Here is a 24925-nt window from a genome sequence, read left to right on the forward strand (position 1 = left end):
GTTTTTGTAGCTTTTTGCAATGGGCTTAGCAAGCTCTATACACGCGTATTTCGTGTTCGCTAGTGTGGGTGCTTGAGCTGTCAGAAAGCTCTATTGATGTTAGATTTCAAATTAAATTATCTATTTATTGCAGGTTGCAGTGAAACAACTAAATGCACAGCAACTGCAAGGAAACAGCCAAAGATCTGCAATCAGTGCTGCGATCTAAATGGCCATTGCAGTGCTTCATAATAGAGAATATTATCAGCCGTTTTTCTTCTTCAAACAATATCAATCAAATTGTTTCCACGCTATTTTCTATTTTCAGAATATTTTTAACAAAAATTGTGTGATAGAATCTAAAAACATCACATGTTATGCTGCGAGCATGTTTGTTACATTAATGCAATTTTTTATTCCAAAGTTTTTCGAAACTTTAGCATCACTGGATACGAGCACAACAGCTCTGACAGCTTTTGGTAAACAAACATAGTGGCACCGAATTTTCGTAACATGAATTTATGTCTTGTTAAATTTAGGTCACTTTGCACTATATGTTGAATTATTTGCAGTTGTATATCTCGAAATAACCATCAAACGATCCCAGAACGTATCTATTATCTCACTCTTCTTCTGCGTCTACTGTTTAGTAATCACCCATTTGACGGCTCGCAAAAATTTGACATGAATCAATGACAGCTCGCTGCTGGGATTTTACTTGCATTTTGTCTGCAAGTTCCTTGTATTTCGCGTTTTTGATGCAATCTGCAATATTAAATTTTAAATTGTTTGGCAACTCTACCAAGATTCATTATTCTTTCTGAATCTGTCAAAATATTTCTTACGTTTTACCGTCATCATTATTCGCAAATCAGTTCGTATCTCTATCGTCTTTCTGGTTGCTGTTTTCAGTAAGAATTTACTTTCGGATAATTAAACATCATTAATAATAAAATAATATTAATAAAAACTAGAAATCATCCTTCGGAGATTGCCTGTTCATCTAAAAAAATGCCGTGCTACACAGGTAGGATATGAAGTTATAATATTCGCTTCTTGAAGCTCGTATATTGTTTTTGAGGTTAACATGATGCATCACAATTCCGATTTTTGCATTATAATAACATTTTGACATACTTGTATATGCACTTATTAAATTCTATTGAACCTTGCAGTAAAAGTAAAATGGGGCAAAGAAAATTTCCCAAACGTCGAACTAAACACTGACGAGGAACCGATGCTTTTCAAGGCTCAACTGTACGCCTTGACTGGCGTACAACCCGAAAGGCAAAAAATTCTGTGCAAAGGAATTAGCCTGAAGGATGACGAGTGGAACATGTCAATAAAACAAGTTAGTAGCCAGGTGTTATTTTATGGTATTTTATAATCTACGCAACACTTTCTAGGGAATTACTTTGCTCCTACTCGGTACGAAAGAGGAGGTACCCCAGGAACCTACTGAAAAACCAAAATTTATTGAAGACATGAATGAAAGTGAACTAGCTACTGCTGTAAGTATATGTAATTCTTATTAATCTAGAGTTTTATTTTAAATTATTTGTTATTGCAGTTAGAATTACCCGCTGGATTAACCAATTTAGGTAATACCTGTTATATGAATGCGACCCTTCAATGCTTGAAATCTGTACGAGAGTTACGCGAAGCACTGAAAGGCTTCAAGGAGGCCTCCGGTGGAACCACGGGCTTGAGTGACATTGCATCACCTGGTGCAATTACACTTTCCATGCGAAATCTGTTTGAGGACATGGAAAGAAACGATACGGTTACACCAGTATTGTTTCTTCAGCGGATGCATATTGCTTTCCCAAATTTCGCTCAAACCGGAGAAAACGGAACGTACCGACAGCAGGATGCCAATGAGTGCTGGTCTGAGCTACTGAAAATGCTTCAGCAGAAATTGCCAATTTCCAAAGGAAATTGCGATCAAGTTGTTAAGCATAAGTAGGTTATTTTAAGTACCATGAACATCATGAATAATGACACCTCTGTTTGTTACAGCTCCTTCATTGATCAGTGGTTTGGAGGTGCATTTGACGTACAGATGAAATGTACTGAAGCAGAAGATGAACCAATCAGTAAATCGAAAGAAACTTTTCTTCAATTAAGCTGTTTCATTTCCACCGAAGTTAAATACATGCATTCAGGAATCAGATTGGTGAGACATGGAAATGCCGATTAAAAGTTTTAAATTAATTTGATGGTTTACGTTGCAGAGATTAAAAGAACAGCTTACGAAGCGCTCGCCCACATTAGATAGGGATGCAGTTTATACCAAAACGGTAAGTGAACTTGAATGAAGTTTTTGGAGCGTCTTAGTAGAATACGAACCTGGAATTAAATAAAAAGAAAACTTATCCAATTTAATTCTACTATGATATTTATTCTTGACAGATACGTATTTCGCCTACGACTGTCAGGCTTGCTCAGTGTCTGTTTTTGAACTCTTTAAAAAAACAGATACTGAAGAAGCCTGCAAGTCGTAGGCGAAATCCTACGAAGAATTAAATTGGATAAGTTTTCTTTTTATTTAATTTCAAGTGAACTTGATTTGTTTGAATATTGTTTATGTGCAGCAAACATTTCATTGTCGCTAACATTTTGGTCAAATTAAACTCAGAATCGATAAATAGATCGTCGATAAATAGTGCGGTTGAATACCGTCTTGGTAAAAGTAATAGAAAGTTGGTTTTGATTGCCACAGTGATAAAATGTCATGGAATGAAATCAAAAAATTGATTTGTTTTGAGTTGATTTGATTGAAAGGTATATAATCGGTTTGCCTATAGTTTATAGAAAAATTACACCAAAAGCCTAATCTGGTGCATCTTGTCTAGAATGAATTTTAAGTGTTTAAATATTTAATTTAATTCAGAATTCATTTTCGTTAGCATGAAGGTATTATAAAAGGAACTTTTCAACTCTCTACACTGAGAAAACTTTTCGTATAGTTTCTATGTGTCCCACATATAGATTTTTGCAATGTGCCCGGTAAATGATCTTTACGTGCCAAACAGTTATCATTTATGTGCAAGCGAAAAATTAACACATACTATTCATATGCGTATAGTTTTTATGTGTATAATTGCACATACTATTCATACGCGTATAATTTTTATGTGCATTTCTGGGAGAATTGTGTTTATATGCGGCTCATGATAATCATATGGGATTTCATATGGAAATTTACTATTAGTGCAGAATATTTTGAGTGTAGCATTACGAATTACCCACAACAGAACAGTTTGTTGTTTACGGATTGATCTGTCAAACTTTAAATACCGCTCAATAATCTCGAGTTATTACAAATGAAAATATAACCCTATTAGTTTATCTGATAAATTTAATATAAAATTAATGCTTTTTAAGTTCAAAAATCAAAGTTTCAAAAAACTGAAGCGTCACGAATAATAGAGATTATTTCTGGCATCACTTCTGGTTTGTCAGAGCTCATGCTATTCAATCACTACTCTCTCCCATAAGCTCATTTCATTCTCCTGTACTTGTACCTACCACTGTATTTCCTGTAAACATTCGTATTTGTGATCCGGCATACTTAAAATTAAATAATGAAATCAGTTTATATATATCATATTTTGGGGTAGATTCTTGATTTGTCTACAGCGCTTTCCTCATACTTTGTCGTTAGTCATACCCAAGTACTTTTTACCGTGTGTTGATAATCAGTCAAGTGTCAAAGCTGAAATCAAAACATGTGGCCATGTTGGATGAATTTTTAGCCGCCATGTTTGTTTCGAAAATAAACACGAAAGAGATACGAAAAAGTTTTCTCTCTAAAGTTTAGCAAAACCATCATTTGTGATGCATCAATGAATCTATCGCTAGCGCTAAAGTTTAGCTTGAAATATTTCACAAATATTTCGTAGTGGCTTTCGAATAGGGTCAATTTATAGAGCGCGTAACAATTTAATAAAAAAGAAGTGGATTTGTTTATTGTTGTTGCAGTTGAAAACCGTAATAATCGACTCGCGACATTCGGTTCTATTCTTGCTTCGTGAGTCGCAACTACGTCGCACGTGGTGCGCTGTGTAGCGCATCAATGTGCGACGTAGTTGCGACACAGAAAAAGAATAAACCCGAATGTCGCACGTCGATTATTACGGTTTTCAATTGCAACAACAATATTCAATCCGGGATGAAACTAAATGAATTTTATCTGTTAGATAGAAGCAAATGTCCTGATACTAAAAGTAACAGGAAGAAATTCTCTTTGTCAAGTTTACGCAGTCAGCTGTACACGCATGACGGGTTGTCAATAAAATTGGTTTGCTATTGGCAAATGTATAAATGAACCTAGCTTAGATTGATTCTACCCATTTTTATCATAGCTGTCATCATAGCGGTTATAAATTAACCTATAATTCATCTCGGTTCAAAAATTTTCATATGCTGTTTACGAGTTGATTTTTCGAACTTTGGACATCAATTATTACTTTCGAGTTAAGGCTGACAGACACGTTTGGGTCCGACACATTTTGGGTCCGAAATGAACAACAAAATGTTAACGGGTTATTAGAACCGAGTATCGGTCCCCACATTTCCATCGTCGGCGCAATTCGCAAGCAGTTCAGGGTTGATGGCTTACGCGTATCCATGATAACTGTACTATCAATTAGCGTTTTTACGCCGCCCTGTTAGTTTCGAGGTACGATGCTGGTTTGACAAGCCAATCGTATGTTCGAATCTAGGCTAGGCGGTGCAGCTAGATAGTCAGTAGGATTTTGGCACTAGCCTTGTAACTGTATTGTACTCTAATAGCTGGCCGCGAAGTCTCGGAAAAGAAGGGCTAATTCTTAGAAAGACGTTTAAGCCCAATTTGAGTTTTTGTTTTTTACCTGGGTTCCAACTATCACTGAATAAAAAAAACTCGGAAGAATAAACAAACGTTTTCGGATTTTCAATGTATTGCAAATCGTCCGTCCCGTCGTCTAAGAAGTTCAACCCAGAGTAAAACTAGATTCAATCTGAGTGAAGAAAGAAACGTTGACAGCCGTTCGTTTGGAACTAGGTTGGACCTAAGCAAAAACAAAATCGCTATATAATGCATACGTCTATGCAGATCTTTGGAGCCACCATGAACTCAAGTTAAACTCACTATATGTTATCAATTTTCCCCTAACCAACGTCGAATTGATTCAAACGAAAACAAATTTTGCATTCTTGGTGAAGTTCCCATACAATTTGACAGATATCTGTCACATATACGCAAACGCTACCATAAAGTACTAATTCTGCGCGGGCCTTTACAAACATATGCACACTGGAGTTTTTACATAAGCAATACCACAGACAAACAGACGAGACACTCGCGTTTATTCTATCGTCCAATCAAAAACCACTCATTTTTCAAAAAAGCATGTTTCGCAACGCGGCGCGCCGGTGTTGCTTCGAGTTATCAGTATAAAACGATACAAATGTAAAAACCCTTCAGTATAAAACCCTGCAAATGCAAAACACAGCATTTTAAGTTTTCTGTATTAACGCCAAATATTGCAATTTTTTTATCGAACTTGGAAAATGTGTCATGAATTTGCTTACTCTATCCGGGTTGGAACTGGATTAATTTAAATTGTCACATGTGACTCCTAACATGAACAAAGTGTTTGCCATGTCATTCAAGCCGAGCGCAGAGCACAACATCTGCCAACATGGTTCGCGGCACTCACACACGACCGAGTGTGCGAGCCAAACCGTAAATCGACATTTTCGACCAACATGTTTGTTTGTGTTCGGTGGCCATAAGACTGAATATCAAGGGAGTGGCAACCCTATCCCTACTCAATGTGTTTGACAGTACCAACATCTACTGCCGGCGTGGGTATTATTTGCAAAAATCTGGCTAAGATTTGAAAATACTACCCAACTGCCAGCATACCGGCTTTGCAGAGTGAAACGAACAGAACGTATAGCGGTGTCATGCTGTTTCATTTACGCAAATGGGTAGATGTTGACTGCAAAAACATGGTAGCATAGTAGGACCGTGAATAATATACAGCAAAGTTTCGTTAATTGGTGGTTCGTTAATTGGGTGTTCGCTAATTGGGCTATGTGACAACTTGAATGTCAAAATTGTATGGAATTTTCGAGTTTAGAAATTTCTAACGACTGTCAGTCGGTCCAATAAGCGAATCAGCTGGAGTGGCGTCGTGGCCCAATTAACGAATTCAGGCTGTACTTGTGATTTTCGTTTTGTGTTACGTCATTTTTAAACGACTGAAACATTCGCTGAAAAGTTTCATGCTCTGACAAGTCGAATGTATATGTACGAAAGAGAGAACCTATACTGCGGCATTATTGGAGCTTTTTCGAACATTGCTTAAGCATCGGACAACTTCAGCTCGTCTCGACCGAACTCGATCCCAAAAGAGAAGAGACAACGGTGACGACGGCAGACATCTTTGTTTCTTGCGGACGAGTTTTGTATCAAATTTTTGCGTTTTTATACCGCCGAGACTCTGTTTTTTAGTACTAAAGTAGGTTCGATAGGTATCTTTCAACAACGGAAAGCGTTAGTAGAATCGAACTTTGAAAGCGTGAAAAAGTAGTAAAGTGTAAAATAGTACCGCAGAAAAGTTGAAATTTCCTGTGAGTGTGTTAAAGCAGAAAGTATAGTTGGATTGATTGCCGGAGTGTGTGAGAGACACGAAAGGGCGAGGGGTGGAAATTTTTCGCAGTTTTCTGCTTTGAACAAGCTTCTACGTATGTGTCAGTGTACGTAAGCTATCAAAAGGAGAATAGAAGGAGCAAACATCAACAAAAGTAGCCAAGTGTAGAGAGAAAGAGCTAGAATCAACAAAGGGAAGCGCAGGGAGTGCAGCAGCTGCCGTTTCAAATTCGGGTGAGGAACATTCGAATAAAGAGTTTGTTTCTCACGTATAGTGACTTTATATTCTTAATTTACTTTGCATTTAGACGGAGCTGAAAACGAGCTGGGCTGAAATGTCCTCTCATCAGGATATAATGTGCGAGGTGGAAATATCTGATTCCAACATAGTTGAGGTTGTCGATGACGGACACTTTGGGACGGAAATTGGCTATGAACAATATGAAGTAGGTGTCGGAGATGACCAGTACGAAGAGGTTACTTGTGAGACCGAAGACTCCCAAGGTTTGATGATGCATCATATGGACGACGATGAGGAGATCCTTCATCAGGAGGCAGACATTCAAGCACATGAAGAAGTATTGGATTCATCCGGAGATCCAATGTGTGTTTATGGAGATATTAATCTAGAAAATGAAATATACATTGAGTCCACTCCGGGACCAAGCTCCAGAAAACGGAAATCGGGAATGAAACAACCTCGTATTGTGAACCGTATCCGTACAAACGACATTCATAATTTGACTGCCGTCGAAACATTAGATGTCAACCAAAAACCCAGACGTTGGGAGCAAAAGCAAGTACAAATCAAAACGATGGAGGGGGAATTCAGTGTTACAATGTGGGCCTCTGGGACAGACGATGATGATGGCTCGAATCCTGAACCTGATCCTGACTATACTGAATACATGACAGGCAAAAAAATTACTCAAGATTGTGTGCCTGGTATCGATCTATCGGATCCCAAGCAACTAGCAGAGTTTGCCAGACCTGGTCACAAAACCAAACTTAATAAATTGTCCAATATGTCAACTGCAGTAGGAATGTCCTCTAAAATTGGTGCCACTGGAGGAGAATCATCGGACAGAAATATCGCTTGTCCGCATAAAGGATGCAACAAAATGTTCCGAGATAACTCCGCAATGCGAAAACATTTGCACACTCATGGGCCCCGAGTTCACGTCTGTGCGGAATGTGGAAAGTCTTTCGTCGAAAGCTCGAAACTGAAACGTCACCAGCTAGTTCACACTGGCGAAAAACCATTCCAGTGTACATTCGAAGGCTGCGGAAAGCGCTTTTCTCTGGATTTCAATCTTCGAACTCATGTAAGGATACACACCGGCGATCGACCTTATGTTTGTCCCTTTGATGGTTGCAATAAAAAGTTCGCTCAATCCACTAATCTCAAGTCGCACATCCTGACGCATGCCAAGGCCAAACGGAATAACAGCGGCGGTGGCGGTGGTGGAAGTCGAAACAATAACATCATGGCATCTCATTCTATTCTTCCGTCGCAGTCCTTCGTTAAGATGGAAACCGTCGAGATCGATAATGACTCGCAGTACATTGTTTATACCGATTAGGCTTAGTTCGAGTTCAACGGACTTTACAGAATACATCTCAGGAGGAGAACGCTAACGAGTGACCGGAATCGGTGTCTGAGTGCGTGTGCGTGACCATCAATTTGTACATTCAAAGATAATCCCCATGGATTTAACATGTCTGCACTTTTTTTACGTTTTACAATGGTAAAATAGCGCAACGTAAACTAACTAGTACTATCAACCGGGAAAAGTTTTGCACAGTTCGAATCTGGAATTACGATTGACCGCAAAATGACTTTCCTTTAATTTTATTTCTCATTCACTGTAAATAGCCCCAAAAAGTCATCTTCAATCAAAGTTGGTTGTATTTTAAAATAGTTTTCTTTTTAGTTTTTCTTCATTTTCTATGGTCTCCCAACTAATATTGATTTAACGATAGCGGTAAATTAGCGATTAATTGTCTTTATTTACATATATTGACATCGATTGATAGAAGTTCTGGCTAGTTGAGAAAACAAAGAATTAAGAGCAAACAAGAAATAAATATCTGTCTATTATATTTTTAAAATAATACGAAAAAGGAAAACAAAAACAACTTAGTAATGTATAATAAACTTTTGCGATTTGAAGATTGAGTTGAAATTTGAACAGTATGTGAGACTACGTCCAGAGCAAAGAGCAGAACACATTCATGGAAATAAAAGTGAATTGCAAGTGTAACAGACAGGTGCAATTTGTATCATTTTTGTTTTCTCATGTCTTGACAATGCTAGAAAATAGGCATGCATTTTGCTATTTACAATTGTCTGCAGAGGAAAGAGGACACGCGAACTGAATGCCATTTCTCTTGGAGGTTGTTCGCTTATGCACTTATTCGGTGACTGTGTACTCAGGCGTTGTGTAAGAGCTAACAATGAAGTGATAGGGAAATATTGTAGAATTTGGGTGATTGCAGCTTGAGTAAATTTGCTGCAAGAAATAAAGAAAAGTAACAAAAGTGCGTGAGCGCGAATGTCGTGATTATTAGTCGGTAAGGAAATAACTTACTCCTATAATTAAGGTGGTTTATTTTTTAACAAAATAAATAATAAGAAGTAACAATATCTGCAGAATTACAATTGATTTTTGATTAATTGTAAACCCCAAAAGAAACTGATTAAAGTTATGTAAAACCGATTAATTTAAAAAAATAGCGGTATGAAATAAACAATCCTTACACAAGTGTAGTTCCAACAAAAATAAGGATAATATGAAAAAATAAACAAAAATGCCAAAATATGTTACCTTTTGTTTATCTTCTAAATATATAAAACAAACGTGCCTATGCATGTGTCGTCATAGCTCCGGAACACCTGGACCTTTCTCCACCAAACTTGGCAATTTGGCATGCTGACAATGGGGAGAGGGATTTTTAAAACATGAGAAGAAAAGCACTAAAAATTTCCGAAACGTAAACATTTACTAATTAGCTGAATGACAAAAACTGGGCGGACTCGGACAAGAGGGAAGTACAAATCTAAGTGTATAAAAGTGAATGTTGTAGGTATGTTTTTATGCACCGTCCATAACAGACTCTAAGTGGCTAGGAGGCAAGAATGTGGCCTGAAAAGGACGGTGAAGGGGCGGCAATTGACAACGTTCAAATTCCGAACAGATGTTCAAGTGGGCGGAGATACAAAAGGGCAAAAGGATGGAAGAAATGGCCAAATGGCGAATTTTGCTGCATTTACCTAACCTAGGTGCTGGTACAAATGGTATTTAAAGTGATTGTACGACATTTGCCCGAAAACCGCTTGCCAGAATGAAGTAGTTCCCAGAAAACTTCCCCAGATTGGACCATACCCCAAAATACATGTTTCATTGCATTAGTTATTGACTCGATTGTAGGGTTAAGGGGTTATATACAGTTAGAATTTTCGAAAAATCGATTTTCTATTTATTTCATGATCGTAGTGTACATATATTTATGTATGCACACAGAAAATTTCATGCCAATCCGGTAAATATTAACGAAGTTATACGCATATTTGTAACGACGTGTCAGAGCGATTGAAGAAGGAACGCGAAATTTGAACGCGTGTTTTTCGGAAACCATGTTTTCAAAGTCGGTGAGCAAGATTTCTCGAAAACGGCTGAACCGAATCACTTCAAATTTTGATATTGTGCGCGCATTCCCTTACTGGACACGACAGTTGAAACAGTCGTGTTTCTGAACGGTCGTAAAAAGGGTCGTTTTTAGCTTTTGACAGATAAAATGTCAAATTGTGTCATCATCGCTGTTTCATTATTGGAACCAATCGAGCAAAGTAAATTAACCTAGGAATTACCGTTCTATCAAAAGAAACGGAATGAAATTCAGCATAAAATGAATTTGTATTTTCAACGCCGGTTTGCCGAAATTTCATAGTGAATAAAGCGTAGTTTTTCCTTCATTATCCAAACAAGCAATAACGTTCGTATTCGAAAACAATTTGTTTAATGCTTTTGTATGATTAACACGAAGTCACGATTAAGGTTGCGACAGAAACGCAATGAGCCTGTGTTGCTAGTTATGGCGATAAAACATTACGAACTGTGTTGCCAATTTAGTCATTTTTTTACCTTTAGAACGTTTGAAACCGACCCCCCGGCACATCGCCATTTTTCTCTGACTAAAATCTAAACGTCAAAAGCACTGGGCGGGAAATCAGTTCATAGAAATTCTATGGAGCGGCCATTGTTGTTTGGGGCCCAGCATCGAGGGGCCCATCAGTATGGGGGTACTGTCAAATCATATGTGAGAGTGTATTGGTGACACCGGGCTGTTTGAAACAGTACCTGAACTCCCCTCGGAGTCCATCGGTCAAGTAAATGCACAATACAAGTGTTCTAAGGATATATCCTACAGATTAATCGAAGGTTTTACCTTTTTACCTGACCAATTAATATTTCTTGTTTTATGGACTATTTAAGAACAAAATTTATGCCAAAAATCGATTTTTTATGTTTAACCCATTATGACCCGGGTATACCTAAATTTGGACCAAATGAAGTGAAACTCTGTAATCTATTATATTATGGCTCGAATGTGTCGGGAAACGCAAAATCGTCATTTTGAATGCTTTCAAGGCCAAAATATCGCAGGTTAAATATTTTATAGGCTCAGTTTCAAACAAACAAATTACAAAGTTTCTTACAGATTTCTTATCCAATTTTGTGATAGACTTCACCTATTTATATGTCAGGTAATGTTTCGTCACTAAATGTAGACTTTTTCATGCGTTTTGGAGACAAAAATTTTTTCGCCATTTTTTCAACTTTTTTTCCGCCATTTGTCACAACTTTGCACTGTTGAAAATACAGATGAAATGACAAAAACTGACAAATTATAGCACGCACACATCAGATTGATGTCTTATCTCTCTTGTAGTGATATATTAACAATGCTAACTATTGACATTCAGCAGTAAACAGGTTTTGAAGACGAGGTATGATATATCATACGCTGGGTCATAATGGGTTAAAAAGCCACCATATCGTCAAAAATGATTACTTTGCTAAATCCTTCGATCAATCTATAGACAATATATTTTATCACCGATTCCTTTTTGGTTTTTCGATTTCCGATTATTCAGTCCAAAGATATCATGCTCACTTCAAGACGCCTTATTTTAGAAAACTTCGAGGAGATTAACTTTAGCAGCTATTTAGACAAACAAAATATGTTAAAATACAACCAAAAGCTACTGTAAGATAGCATAACATAGCATAGCATAGACAATCGTACACAAATATCTGTATTTGTGGCAGCTCTGAAGTCACGTAGTGTCGCTACGCAAGTCATGCGACAGTATAATCAGTATATAATTACTAGATTATTGACTGTTTATTGATTGTTATATACTAGATTATTGATAGAGATAAATTGATTATATATAATCAATATATAATTACTAGATAGAATCAACAAAAGGGCGAATGTCGCAAATGTAAACAAAACGAGTGAGAGTTATTTTTTGCTGGACCAGCATAGGAAAATCAACCCTCACTCGGTTTGTTTACGCTTGCGACATTCGCCCTTTTTTTAAGTCTATCTTCAATTGATTCTACTCATGCGACACGATTTTGTCAACTACTTTGAGTCAATCGCTAAAAAGACTCAATCAGTCAACTGTCAGCAAATGACAAAAGTGAGCTTGTTTTATTTGTTTTGGTGGTGCATTAAGCCGCTAGTGCCACGAGTGCCACTAAGCTTTCCGCTCTCTTCGTACTGCACGCTTAAAAAATTTGACTCACATTCTCAAAAAGTGGAACAACTCAAAACATGCGTATTTTTCACACAGTAACTCTTACTCCTTTTATGAGTTCAACGCAGAAGCTCTTTAATGAGCAATATTTGTTCAAAAATGAGTGCAATTTCACCCAAAACTGACTAATACTTACACAATTTATGATTGAATATAACTCAGTTATGAGGTCGGCCTAAACTACTCAGAATTGAGAAATTGCTAAATTACTCAAATTTTTGGGCTGCTCCACTTTTTGTCGGATATTACTCATTTTTGAGGTGAAACTCATTCCATTCTGCGTTAATCTTATTCATTCGTGAGTTATATTTTTTAAGCGTGTAGGAACTCGACAGTGACAGAGTCGAGTCGAGCTGCTCCGCAGTAAACAATTTGGTTTGTATATCTCGATTGCACCTGAGATATACGAAATCATATCTATTCTGAATGAAACGATTATATTTCACACCACTTACTTACTTACTTAATCAGCTCCAGGCCGTGGTTTCCTCTGCTGTACGAAGAAGTCTCCATTCCACTCGGTCCATGGCCGCGACTCGCCAGCCACGTAGTCTGCGTAGGGTTCGCATGTCGCCTTCCACTTGATCGATCCATCTTGCTCGCTGCGCGCCCCGCCGTCTCGTTCCAGTCGGATCGTTATTAGGAACTTTTTTAACCGGGCTGTCGTCCGACATCCTCACGACGCACCCAGCCCATCGCAGGCGACCGATTTTTGCGGTGTGAGCGATGGGTGGTTCCCTAAGCAGCTGATGCAATTCATGGTTCGTTCGCCTTCTCCACGTTCCGTCTTCCATCTGCACTCCGCCGAAGATGGTGCACAGCACCTTCCGTTCGAAAACACTAAGGGCGCGTTGGTCCTCTACGCGCATAATCCATGCCTCATGGCCGTAAAGGACTACCGGTTTAATCAGCGTCTTGTAGATTGTTAACTTCGTACAATTTCCTACTATAATGCGTCTTTTTATTTCTCTGCTGGTGTCGTTGTCTGCGGTAACCAGTGAGCCCAGATACACGAACTTTTCTACCACCTCGATTTCATCACCGTCTAAATTAATTCGGGGAGGAAGATCAGCATTCACTTCTCTAGAACCTTGTATTTTCATGTATTTTGTTTTCGATACATTAATGACGAGTCCAATCCGTTTGGCTTCAGCATTCAGTCCGATGTACGTTTCCGCCATCGTCTCAAAGGTACGTGTAATGTTGTCAACGTCGTCAGCGAAACCAAGAAGCTGGACGGACTTCGTGAATATCGTGTCACTCGTGTCTATTCCTGCTCTTCTTATCACACCCTCCAAAGCAATGTTGAACAGCAAACATGAAAGCCCATCACCTTGCTGTAACCCTCTTCAAGATTCAAAGCGACTTGAGACTGCCTCTGATACTCGAACAACACACATTACTCGATCCATCGTCGCCTTGACCAATCGCGTTAGCTTATCCGAAAATCCGAAGTAGTACATAATCTGCCATAGCTGATCTCGATCGATCGTATCATACGCCTATTTGATATCCATGAATAAATGATACGTGGGCACGTTGAATTCGCGACATTTCTGCAACACTTGCCGAAGCGCGAAAATCTGATCCGTGGTGGCACGGGCACCCATGAATCCCGCTTGATAGTGCCCCACGAACTCCTTTGCAAACGGTGATAATCGACATAAAAATTGGGAGAGTACCTTGTAGACGGCGTTCAACAGTGTGATTGCGCGGTAATTACAACAATCCAACTTGTCGCCCTTTTTGTAGATCGGACACACGATGCCTTCCGTCCACTCCTCCGGTAGTAGCTCATCCTCCCAAATCTTGACAATGACCCAGTGCAGCGCTCTAGCCAGTGCGTCACCACCGTATTTCAGCAGCTCGCCGGGTAGCTGATCAGCCCCAGCCGCTTTATTGTTCTTCAGCCGACCGATCTCTTCTGCTACCTCCTGGAGGTCAGGAGCTGGTATTTTGTCGTCTTCTGCACGTGCTCCAAGATCTATTGCCATATCGTCACCTCCATGTTCAGCTACATCGCTGTTAAGGTGCTCGTCATAATACTGCTTCCACCTCTCGATCACCTCACGTTCGTTCGTGAGAAGATTACCGTCTGAGTCTCGACACATATCGGCCTGCGGCACATGGCCTTTGCGCGAGCGGTTTAGCTTCTCGTAGAACCTTCGTTTATCGTTAGCACGGTACAGTTCTTCCATCGCCTCGCGATCCCGATCTTCCTGTTGGCGCTTTTTCCTCCGGAAGACCGAGTTTTGCCTATTCCGTGCTTGTTTATATCGATCCACATTCGCCCTCGTACGGTGTTGCAGCATCCTCGCACGTGCTGCATTCTTCTCCTGCACTAATTGCTCGCATTCGCCGTCGAACCAATCGTTTCTTCGGTTCGGATTCATTGTACCTAGTGCCGCTAGTGCAGTGCTACCGATGGCGGTCTTAATGCCTTTCCAACCATCTTCAAGAGTTGCTGCGCCAAGTTGCTCTTCCGTTGATAGCGCTGCTTCCAGCTGCCGCGCGTATTCCTGGGCAACTCCGGTGACTCGTAGCTGCTCGATGTTGGGTCGCGGCGTACGACTTCGACGCGTGTTATGCACCGTCGAGAGTTTTGAGCGCATGCCAACTGCAACTAGGAAATGATCCGAATCTATATTCGCACTGCGGTAGGTGCGAACGTTTATAACATCAGAGAAGAATTTACCGTCGATTAGAATATGGTCAATTTGGTTTTCTATTCGTTGGTCTGGTGATCTCCAGACTCTATTGCCATATCGTCACCTCCATGTTCAGCTACATCGCTGTTAAGGTGCTCGTCATAATACTGCTTCCACCTCTCGATCACCTCACGTTCGTTCGTGAGAAGATTACCGTCTGAGTCTCGACACATATCGGCCTGCGGCACATGGCCTTTGCGCGAGCGGTTTAGCTTCTCGTAGAACCTTCGTTTATCGTTAGCACGGTACAGTTCTTCCATCGCCTCGCGATCCCGATCTTCCTGTTGGCGCTTTTTCCTCCGGAAGACCGAGTTTTGCCTATTCCGTGCTTGTTTATATCGATCCACATTCGCCCTCGTACGGTGTTGCAGCATCCTCGCACGTGCTGCATTCTTCTCCTGCACTAATTGCTCGCATTCGCCGTCGAACCAATCGTTTCTTCGGTTCGGATTCATTGTACCTAGTGCCGCTAGTGCAGTGCTACCGATGGCGGTCTTAATGCCTTTCCAACCATCTTCAAGAGTTGCTGCGCCAAGTTGCTCTTCCGTTGATAGCGCTGCTTCCAGCTGCCGCGCGTATTCCTGGGCAACTCCGGTGACTCGTAGCTGCTCGATGTTGGGTCGCGGCGTACGACTTCGACGCGTGTTATGCACCGTCGAGAGTTTTGAGCGCATGCCAACTGCAACTAGGAAATGATCCGAATCTATATTCGCACTGCGGTAGGTGCGAACGTTTATAACATCAGAGAAGAATTTACCGTCGATTAGAATATGGTCAATTTGGTTTTCTATTCGTTGGTCTGGTGATCTCCAGGTGGCCTTGTGGATATCTTTGCGGGGGAAGAAGGTACTTCGGACTACCATTCCGCGGGAGGCTGCAAAATTTACACATCGTTGGCCGTTGTCGTTCGTTGCGGCATGCAGGCTGTTTGGCCCGATTACCGGTCTATATATAGCTTCCCGTCCTACCTGCGCGTTCATGTCACCGATGACGATTTTCACTTCCCGTCGCGGACAGCCATCATACACCTGCTCCAGCTGCGCGTAGAACGCCTCTTTCTCATCATCGGGTCTCCCTTCGTGTGGGCAATGCACATTGATGATACTGTAATTGAAGAAACGGCCCTTAATCCTCAACTTGCACATCCTTGCGTTGATCGGTTGCCAACCAATCACACGCTGGCGCATCTTTCCCAGTACTATAAAGCCGGTTCCCAGCTCGTTGGTGGTGCCACAGCTCTGGTAGAAAGTAGCCGCTCGATGCCCGCTTTTCCATACCTTCTGTCCTGTCCAGCAAAGTTCCTGCAGTGCTACGACTTCGAAGTTTCGGGGATGTAATTCATCATATATTATCCTATCGCAACCCGGGAAGCCGAGCGATTTGCAATTCTATGTCCCGAGTTTCCAATCGTAGTCCTTATTTCGTCGCGTGGGTCGACGCCGATTGTTCCGATCCCTATTTTCTTCTTCGTTGTTGGTAACTTTTAGTTTTCCAGGGCGGCTTGTTGGGCCTGCCCCTAACCCCCTGTCTCGCCGGAGGACCATCGTGCACAGCACTGTTTAGAGTCCCTGCTGGCATAGGGACGAGTATAATAATCAGCCGCCCCTAACATGGAGAACAGACGCTGTTTGAGCCGCACCTCCTTGGTGAACAGACGCTCGTGTTTGACGAAGCATTTCCTCTACCGCCATGCTATGGTTACCGCGCCAGTATTCGCGTCGCACCTCCTCACTTCGCTATTGTCAGATTGACAACATTGCCCAGGCTACGCCGCATTTGGTATCATATGACTCGTGGAGGCGTTAGGTGGGAGCTTGTGAGGACCAGTCATAATTTACAGTCATAAGTTGTATATGAGGACACGCACGACTGCAAAACAACTTATTGTTCACTTTGTTTTGACATAGCCTAATCATTATACAATTCCAATGTAAAATTGACATGCATACGATTTAATGTGAACTTTCCATTACGATCTTGTGTTATCTGGGCCGACATGACTTACCTACATAATAGGGCTCTATAGTTAACCTCAACCCCTGCAAACACGTCGAGACGCAATTAGAATAGTCGTCAAATTTGATGTATGGGCCACCCTTTCTAGAAAGTCTCGATATCTTGGCTCGGCCTCCCTTAATATGGAACAATTCTTTATTGCATATACTACAAGCTACAACGAAGAACCAACTGCAGGGCCAAGATAGAAACCTGTTGACTTTTTAATAAATAAATGAAAAAGTGCGAGTCATAAATGGTAACAACATGCTCTGCTACGAAATCAAGGAATCGTTATTTTTTGTAACGATAGTAGGGCTTATTCTGCGAGGCGGGCGAGTGACGTGACAGGCTAAATTTCATTGCACTGCAGTTCGCATTTAGTGCGGTGTAATGTAAATCGACAAACTTGTCATGTCAAGTCACTCGATTTGCAGAATAAACCCCAGTGTGCCATTGACGAAGGAAATGATGGAAGAAGTTAGTTAAATTGAAGATGTAAATAACACCTTTAGAGTAGGACAAGACGTGAAAGAAATGAGTGAATGAACATCGTAAATGTTATTTTTAAACTCAAAATTTTCGATATTTATAATACAATTTGAATTTCGCTCTTCCTCATAACCTTGCTGCTATAAGTTAAGAGTTAAGAGTTAAAAAAACATAACTTTTCGACTAAAGCATTTCAATAATTTTGTTTTATTTTAGTCACTTATTAGCCGTTTGCCTGCATATCTGACCGTTCAGTTCGTCCGTTTCCAATATAAGGGTAAGGAAGGTATCAACGCAAAGGTTCTTAAGGATATTAAGTTTCCTATGGAGTTTGATGCGTTCGAGCTGTGCACGCCAGAACTTCAAACGAAACTGTCTCCGGTGCGTGCCAAATTCAAGGAAGTCGAAGACGCAGAACTAGAGCGCAATCTCAAAGGAAAAAATAAAACGAAGGCGGAATTAGAAAAGGAGAAACCGAAAACAGTTCCACAGCCGTATTGCTTCGAAGATGGTAAGTTGTAGTCGTGATTCGATAATAAAAATGTTATAACGGTTTTTTTACATCAGATCTTGGAAGCAACAACAGTGGATACTACACACTACAGGCAGTGCTTACTCACCAGGGTCGGTCAAGCTCATCTGGTCATTATGTGGCGTGGGTACGTCAAAAGGGAGATCAGTGGATAAAGTTTGACGATGATTACGTGTCACCCGTGGACACGGAAGCCATCCTTAAGTTGTCCGGTGGAGGTGATTGGCACTGTGCTTACGTATTGGTCTACGGACCAAAACTGCTTGAGCTCCCGGTTGATGATGATAACAAGACTGCAGCTTCTGACGTTGCCGGTGAGGAAGGATCAACAGCAACGGCGGATACGACATCAAGTGAGAAAATGGCCGTTGATTGAATGTCCTGCCCTACTCTGTTAGAGAAAAAATTTTGCATTCTTTTACAAGCTGAATTTTGTTACTAATGGATCATAGATAGCATTGAAATACATTTTTTAATAAATGATCACATTCTTATGTCCGTCAAGATATTCAATGTGAGTTTGATTTACCGGTTGGTAGAAACAATGCGTCCAGTAGGGCAAACAACAGCGTGTCTTGATAATTTTTGACGTGCGACTCCATCCATCCATCCATCCGTAAATTATTGGAGCGAGCATTCTCTACTAGATCTGTACTACAGCCTCTAAATTTTAACGCTGATCGATACAACAACAAAGGTGCCGAACTACGATGTCATGTAATCAAAAGCAACATTCCTAAGCCATAAAGTAAAACTGATTCACTCCATGCTCTAATATTGTCGAAACGTACGAGGTATACAGACTATATGGCAAAATCCTTCTTTCTATCTCAGGGATGAAAAACAAATCGCTTTTGGTGATCAAGAACATGGGAGCAATTCAGCGGCAAATACGCGACAAAGTATCCGTACAGATTATGACAAACTTCATATCAGATCATGTTCATTACTTAATTGCGATGAGAAATATAACAGATACAGGCGATCACTTATGTGCACTGCGTGAATCCCAATACAAACAATATGATTGTCCAACCACATCTAGTCACGGATGGTTGCCGTAGACAATCGTATTATTTTATTTATTCAATGTGATGACCACATCCCATTAATAAGTTAGTATTGTAGACGATCACGAACATTGGAGTCGCGACCAAGATTTGCCTGGTACAAGCGACGTTTTACTAACGGGACTTTAGTTCTATCGATCTTTCTATTTTACTTTTACGACACGTGATATTTTTGGTAGTGAATTAGTGCCTGCATCAGCATGTCGCTATTGTCGCTATACATTACACCTTGTCGCTTGAGCAGGTTATGCGAATAACAATCGATGCGAAACAATAAAACGATAGGGCAGTAACAGAAAAATTCTCGGCACAGAGCATGTTAGATCAAGCACAATATAACAAAGCAGTTACAGAAAGCAATTGTGCCCGCATGTTAACAATGCTGGCGATTTCAGGAAGAAGTGTACCGAACCGATTCGCAGTTATAGGATAGGAGGATAGCTTAACACGTTTAACACGATTTCTAGAAGCAGAAAGATAACAACCACAATTCTGTCACAATGAAGTAAGACCCGCAACGAAAGGAGCTGAAGAAATTTGCAAAACCTTTGGGAAATTGGGCACTTCATTTTGGCAATAGCGACGCTCCCAGTGGCCGTGGCTGCTAGCTTTTGGTAGCGTTATTTGTAAACAGTTTATGCTCGGTATATTTTTTTTTCGCAGATTTAATTTGAACATTTTTAAACTGAACCCCACTGGTACGAATGCGTTCACATGGTTTTTGTTGGAAAATAATCAAATTGGAATTTTTTTAAATAATATATTACTATAATTAGTTATGCGCTAATCTTTACGATGCTTTGGTTCAACTGCCAAGATAACTGCGATTTCAGCATTTTTCAAGCAAATTTTATTTAAATTGTTTCGTAAAACTTGAACAAAATCTCTTGCCGAATAATATTTTTTGACACACCCTGTTCCTTTCCAGAACATTCATTTGGGGTTCATCGCATCGTTCGCGTGTGCGAACGTCAAACAGCAAAATTTTGAGTTTTTGCTTTTTATGTCGTGCTGAGCTGAGCACTCTGCCTGTGATTAGATTGCTGGTTTTTGCGGTTTTGCGGTGTAGTGGCTGATAATATTTTGAGAAATTCACAAAACTGAACGATTTGCTATAAAACCAACTATATTGTGAGTACATAGTTGTTAGTATCTTAGTAACAATTCTAATCCACTAATTGTAACAAAACTTTGTAGAACAAAACATGGCTTTCATTGATCTCTCCGGTGACGGAGGTGTTCAGAAGCAGATCCTGGTAGAAGGATCTGGCGATGAAACTCCTTTCAACGGTTGCTCCGTTGCATTACATTACACTGGAACGCTGGACTCGGATGGAAAACAGTTCGACTCTAGTAGAGACAGAAACGAACCGTTCGAATTCAAGCTCGGACAGGGATCCGTAATCAAAGCGTTTGATATGGGAGTGGCTACAATGAAGCTAGGCGAAAAATGCATTCTGAAATGTGCTCCGGATTATGCATACGGAGCCTCCGGTAGCCCTCCAAACATTCCTCCTAATTCAACGTTAAATTTTGAATTGGAAATGCTCGGATGGAAAGGAGAAGATTTGAGTCCCCAGTCGGACAGGGGCATTGAACGGTTTATTTTAAAGCTAGGTGAAGGCAAGAAAACTCCTAATGATGGTGCCTTCGTCAAAATTCATTTAGTTGGCCGTTACGAAGGGAAAACTTTTGAGGAGCGTGATGTCGAGTTTACGATTGGTGAGGGCGAAGAAGCTGGCGTCGTTTCCGGTGTTGAAATTGCGCTGGAGAAATTCAAAAAAGCAGAATCTTCCAAACTAATTCTTGACCCCAGATTTGCCTTTGGGGCGCAAGGCAATGAAGAACTTGGTGTACCTCCTAATGCCACCGTCGAATATGTGGTAACTTTGAAAGAATTCGAGCGAGAACCAGACAGTTGGAAATTAGACGATGCTGAACGAATGGAACAAGCTAAGCTGTTTAAAGAAAAGGGTACTGATTACTTCAAAGAAAGTAAATTTAAACTTGCCCTGAAAATGTACGAGAAATCATTGAGTTTCTTGTCCAGCTGTGGTTAGTATCGAAATATTTTAGAATTATTATTGTTTCGTTATCTCATAATAATTTTCTTTCGTTTTTACAGATTCGCAAGAATCTAAGCAATTCCAGTTGGCCGTTTATCTAAATAAAGCTTTATGCCATCAGAAGTTGAACGACCATGACGAAGCAAAAAGTGCAGTAAGTTTTTTCTGGCTAACCTTTTGTGATGTTTTTTTTCTCAAAAATGTCAATTTCAGTGTAATGAAGCTTTGAACATCGACAGTAAAAATGTGAAGGCATTATACCGTCGTGGACAATCAAAGCTCGCTTTGGGAGATTTTGAAAAAGCATTCGACGATTTCAATTTAGTTCGAGAGATTGAGCCAGAGAACAAAGCTGCTCTCAATCAAGTTACGATTTGCAAGCAGAAAATTAAGGATTATAACGAGCAACAGAAAAAAGTGTTTGCCAACATGTTTACCAAGTTTGCCAAAAGCGATAAACAGGTAAGTGACTGAACCACATTGTAAGCTTTTCCAACCGTAGCTTGAGTGTATTACATATTGAAACAAATGTAGTAATTGTACTTTTATTATCATTTCGATAAATCTGTTCACTAATGCAAAATAGTAAATTTTTATCACAAAAACTCATCCTTATGCTGCAACCTGAAACAAACATTGCCATTATCTACAACGTTCAATCCGTGACGTAGCGGGAAGAAGAGGAACAAAGCAGACAACCCGATGTAATGAAAGCAAACTTTGGCGAGTGGAGAGATGACGAACGCGAACACGAGCCTACCCGTTTCGAGCAGGAAAATCCGGATGTTATCATGCTGAATGAATCATTGAAGGATTTTAGAAATATGTAAAACGAAACAGCAAATATTTCATTTGTTTGGTTGTCGCAATCAGTTTCTTTGTACTAACATCGTTTTTGACAAACAAACAGTATATTCTAGTGCTTATGAATGCGATGATATAATTAATATAACTGAGAAACCTTCCTTTCTTGAAACAAAAACATTCATTATTTTCTGTCGGTCTTAGATGCTGGATACCTGCCGCTGATGTTTTTGCGAATGTATCAACAGTTCACGCTTCCTAATGTAGGCAGCTGAACAATGCTCACACTTGTAAGGTCGCTCGCCAGTGTGAACTCCCATTTCGTGACGTTTACGATCGGTGACATGCGAAAACTGTTTCCCGCATGGTTCATAACGGCAAAGGTAGGGCTTTTCTCCAGTGTGCGAGCGCAGATGCAGATCGTGCTTCGCTTTGGTAGATAGCTTTTTCTCGCAAAATCGACACTCATAGGGAAAGTTGGTCGGATGAACTCCGTTAACGTGCTTCTTTAGCTGAAATCTAAAACGAAATTGGGCTCCGCATTTGTCACAGGCAAAATCTCGTTGCTTTGTATGAGTGTGGCGATGCATTTTTAACAGATTCGCGGTTCGAAATGTCTTGTTGCACAAGTCACATGGGTGCTGGGGAACATTCTCTGAGTGAACAAGTTGCTCATGTTCCCGTAATTTACTCGGAATCAAAAAAGCTTCTGCACAGTAGCTACATATGTGAACCTTTTTCAGAGTTCGATTGCGATGAAGAAGCAATAGTTGTTGGGAACCAAAATTTCTCAGACACGTAGTGCAGACATGATTGTCGCTAGTTTGCTCTGACAAATGTATTTTTCTTCGAGGCGCATGCTGTTGCTCGACGTGAATTAAGAGTTGATTTTCGCTTTCAAACACGCTCGCACACTTTAAAAAACAGCAAGCAAAAGTCGGTTCAATATTCTTTGATCTATCGTTTGCAGTTTTTTTCTTTTTAGATCCAATTGTTTGTGTAGTTTCCAAGAGTTTATCGGGTGTCTCATGGTTTGGAGCAGATTGGAAGTGTTTTATTAAGTGAAACTTTCGTGTGTAAGCTACATGACACAACTTACAGTAGTACAGCTGTTTTACAAATATACGATTCGATTTATGAACTTTAAGAGCCCATGGACTTTTAAAGCACTCATGGCAAATCTCACAGCATAAGCTATCGGGTGGTATAGACTTATCGAACTGATGTTCCTGGTTGGCATGTTGCAGCAAAAGGTCATAATTTTCGAAATATATCCCGCATCCGCAGCAGCGATCTGCATTTTCGACTAGAATTATTTGATACTGTCCGTGATCAACAATGGAACTGATAAACTTTTTGTCAGGCAACCGGTGAGACTGCTGACATTGCTCCGTTCTACTTTTGGCATCTGTTTCCTGTATATCAAACACGATCTCAACATCTTCGCCTTCTGCCGCAGGAGGCTCGACGAGAAGATTGTCTTCAATTTTCGACTCATCAGGCTCACTTTGTAGTTGATGAGTTTCGACCGATTCCATATGAACTACAAGATCCTCTTTACGGCTGAATACACGATGACAAAGCTTGCAAAGAAAACGTTCTTTCCTAGAGACGTAATCCTTATGCTTCTGAAGATCATCCGCGCATTCAAAATCAAATTTACATATGGAGCAGAGGAAAGAAGTAGTCATGCTTTGCATTGATGTATTCTGATGCGTTATAGCATGTTCTTGCAGCGTTTTTATATCTTTCAGAATGAGCCCGCATCCGCAACAAGTTTCACCTTGAAATTCAATGTATTCAAAATTTTCAAATTCAAAACGGGCAACTATCTGTTCTACGGATGGTAATGTAATTGGTATCGCAACTGCCTCATCTCTTGTGCTGGGGTTCAGTATTTTATCATCCTTTTCGTAGCTCTCTTCATCATAAACTAAAAATTCTGTTTCGTATTCATGCTCAGACGCTACGGCTTCAAATTTATCACCTGCAACAGAGCTATCGTCCCTAAAAATAACGTATAACTTTACAATCTAAAGTTTTAGCCAATCCAAACATTTACCTTGCAGCTTCCACACGACATATCTGCTCTCTAAACAAATAGCAATTCGCAAGCCGAGGTAGACAGTCAAGTACACAAATGCGTTGGCTTCCACGGTCAGATACTGAGGATACGCTCACCTGTGCAATTTCAGAAACCACCTCTGCTAGTGTAATATTCTTTGCAAAGTCCGCTGCAGTGTGAAGGGAAACACTATCGCCAACATGGGCACAGAACCGGCAAATAAATTCTACTTTCATATTTGCCATTACCGTAAAACTTGAATAAAACCGTTTGATTACTGGATATAGACCAAAAATATTGCTTTGTTCTTGAATGAAAATATTGATCAATCATCAAACAAAAATAAGGTACCATTTACCGTACCGTAACAAAAATATAATGCAAGAGCAACATTTCAATAGGGCCCAAGTGCAAAATATAAAAAAACTGGTTTTTTGGTTATATTTAAAGCTTTTTTAAGTATCTATAATAACACCAAACATCATAGCGATTTGAAAACTTTATGAATCTTAAAAAGCAAATTTGAAAAAGCCTTATGTGAAAACTGGCAACAAAGTTTTCATTTTGTGCTTCAGCCCTTCTGTATGAAAAAGCCTATACGCAGTTTGTGTTTTGTTTTGCATTCGGCCCTATTTTTGTTGTGGGATTTCTGCTGCTTGCTGCTGCTGCGAATATGATCCCCGCCGTACAATTGCGCGAGAGACTCGACGGACGACCGGAAAAAACAATACGATGCTACCT

At 40.2% G+C, this 24925-nt stretch overlaps 4 protein-coding genes across 5 annotated transcripts; 3 read left to right on the forward strand and 1 right to left on the reverse strand.

Moving 5' to 3' along the window:
• Positions 1-895: 895 nt before the first annotated feature.
• LOC128739234 (ubiquitin carboxyl-terminal hydrolase 14) lies at positions 896-18679 on the forward strand. The gene is made up of 8 exons (XM_053834691.1): positions 896-1006; positions 1155-1330; positions 1386-1490; positions 1550-1941; positions 1999-2155; positions 2214-2279; positions 17864-18158; positions 18215-18679. Exons 1-8 carry the CDS (start codon positions 991-993, stop codon positions 18553-18555), a joined length of 1548 nt encoding a protein of 515 aa, XP_053690666.1. The 5' UTR covers positions 896-990; the 3' UTR covers positions 18556-18679.
• On the forward strand, positions 6412-9392 carry LOC128739238 (transcription factor YY2-like). Its single transcript, XM_053834698.1, has 2 exons — positions 6412-6856; positions 6931-9392. The coding sequence occupies exon 2, from the start codon at positions 6958-6960 to the stop codon at positions 8203-8205; it is 1248 nt and encodes a 415-aa protein (XP_053690673.1). The 5' UTR covers positions 6412-6856; positions 6931-6957; the 3' UTR covers positions 8206-9392.
• Positions 18680-20263: 1584 nt separating the features above from the next.
• LOC128739237 (FK506-binding protein 59) lies at positions 20264-22237 on the forward strand. Of its 2 annotated transcripts, none has more exons than XM_053834696.1 (5): positions 20264-20380; positions 20447-21304; positions 21375-21469; positions 21529-21777; positions 21987-22237. In XM_053834696.1, the coding sequence occupies exons 2-5, from the start codon at positions 20455-20457 to the stop codon at positions 22143-22145; spliced, it is 1353 nt and encodes a 450-aa protein (XP_053690671.1). In that variant the 5' UTR covers positions 20264-20380; positions 20447-20454; the 3' UTR covers positions 22146-22237. The 2 variants fall into 2 exon arrangements, with proteins under 2 accessions (XP_053690671.1, XP_053690672.1); XM_053834697.1 differs by having other exon boundaries at positions 21902-22104.
• Positions 22181-24468, reverse strand: LOC128739231 (zinc finger protein 182-like). Its single transcript, XM_053834688.1, has 2 exons — positions 24182-24468; positions 22181-24126 (listed from the first exon to the last, which is right to left on the reverse strand). The coding sequence occupies exons 1-2, from the start codon at positions 24427-24429 to the stop codon at positions 22320-22322; spliced, it is 2055 nt and encodes a 684-aa protein (XP_053690663.1). The 5' UTR covers positions 24430-24468; the 3' UTR covers positions 22181-22319.
• Between the last annotated feature and the right edge of the window lie 457 nt (positions 24469-24925).

This window comes from Sabethes cyaneus, chromosome 3 (assembly GCF_943734655.1).
Source record: "Sabethes cyaneus chromosome 3, idSabCyanKW18_F2, whole genome shotgun sequence".
Classification (NCBI taxonomy): Eukaryota; Metazoa; Arthropoda; class Insecta; order Diptera; family Culicidae; genus Sabethes; species Sabethes cyaneus.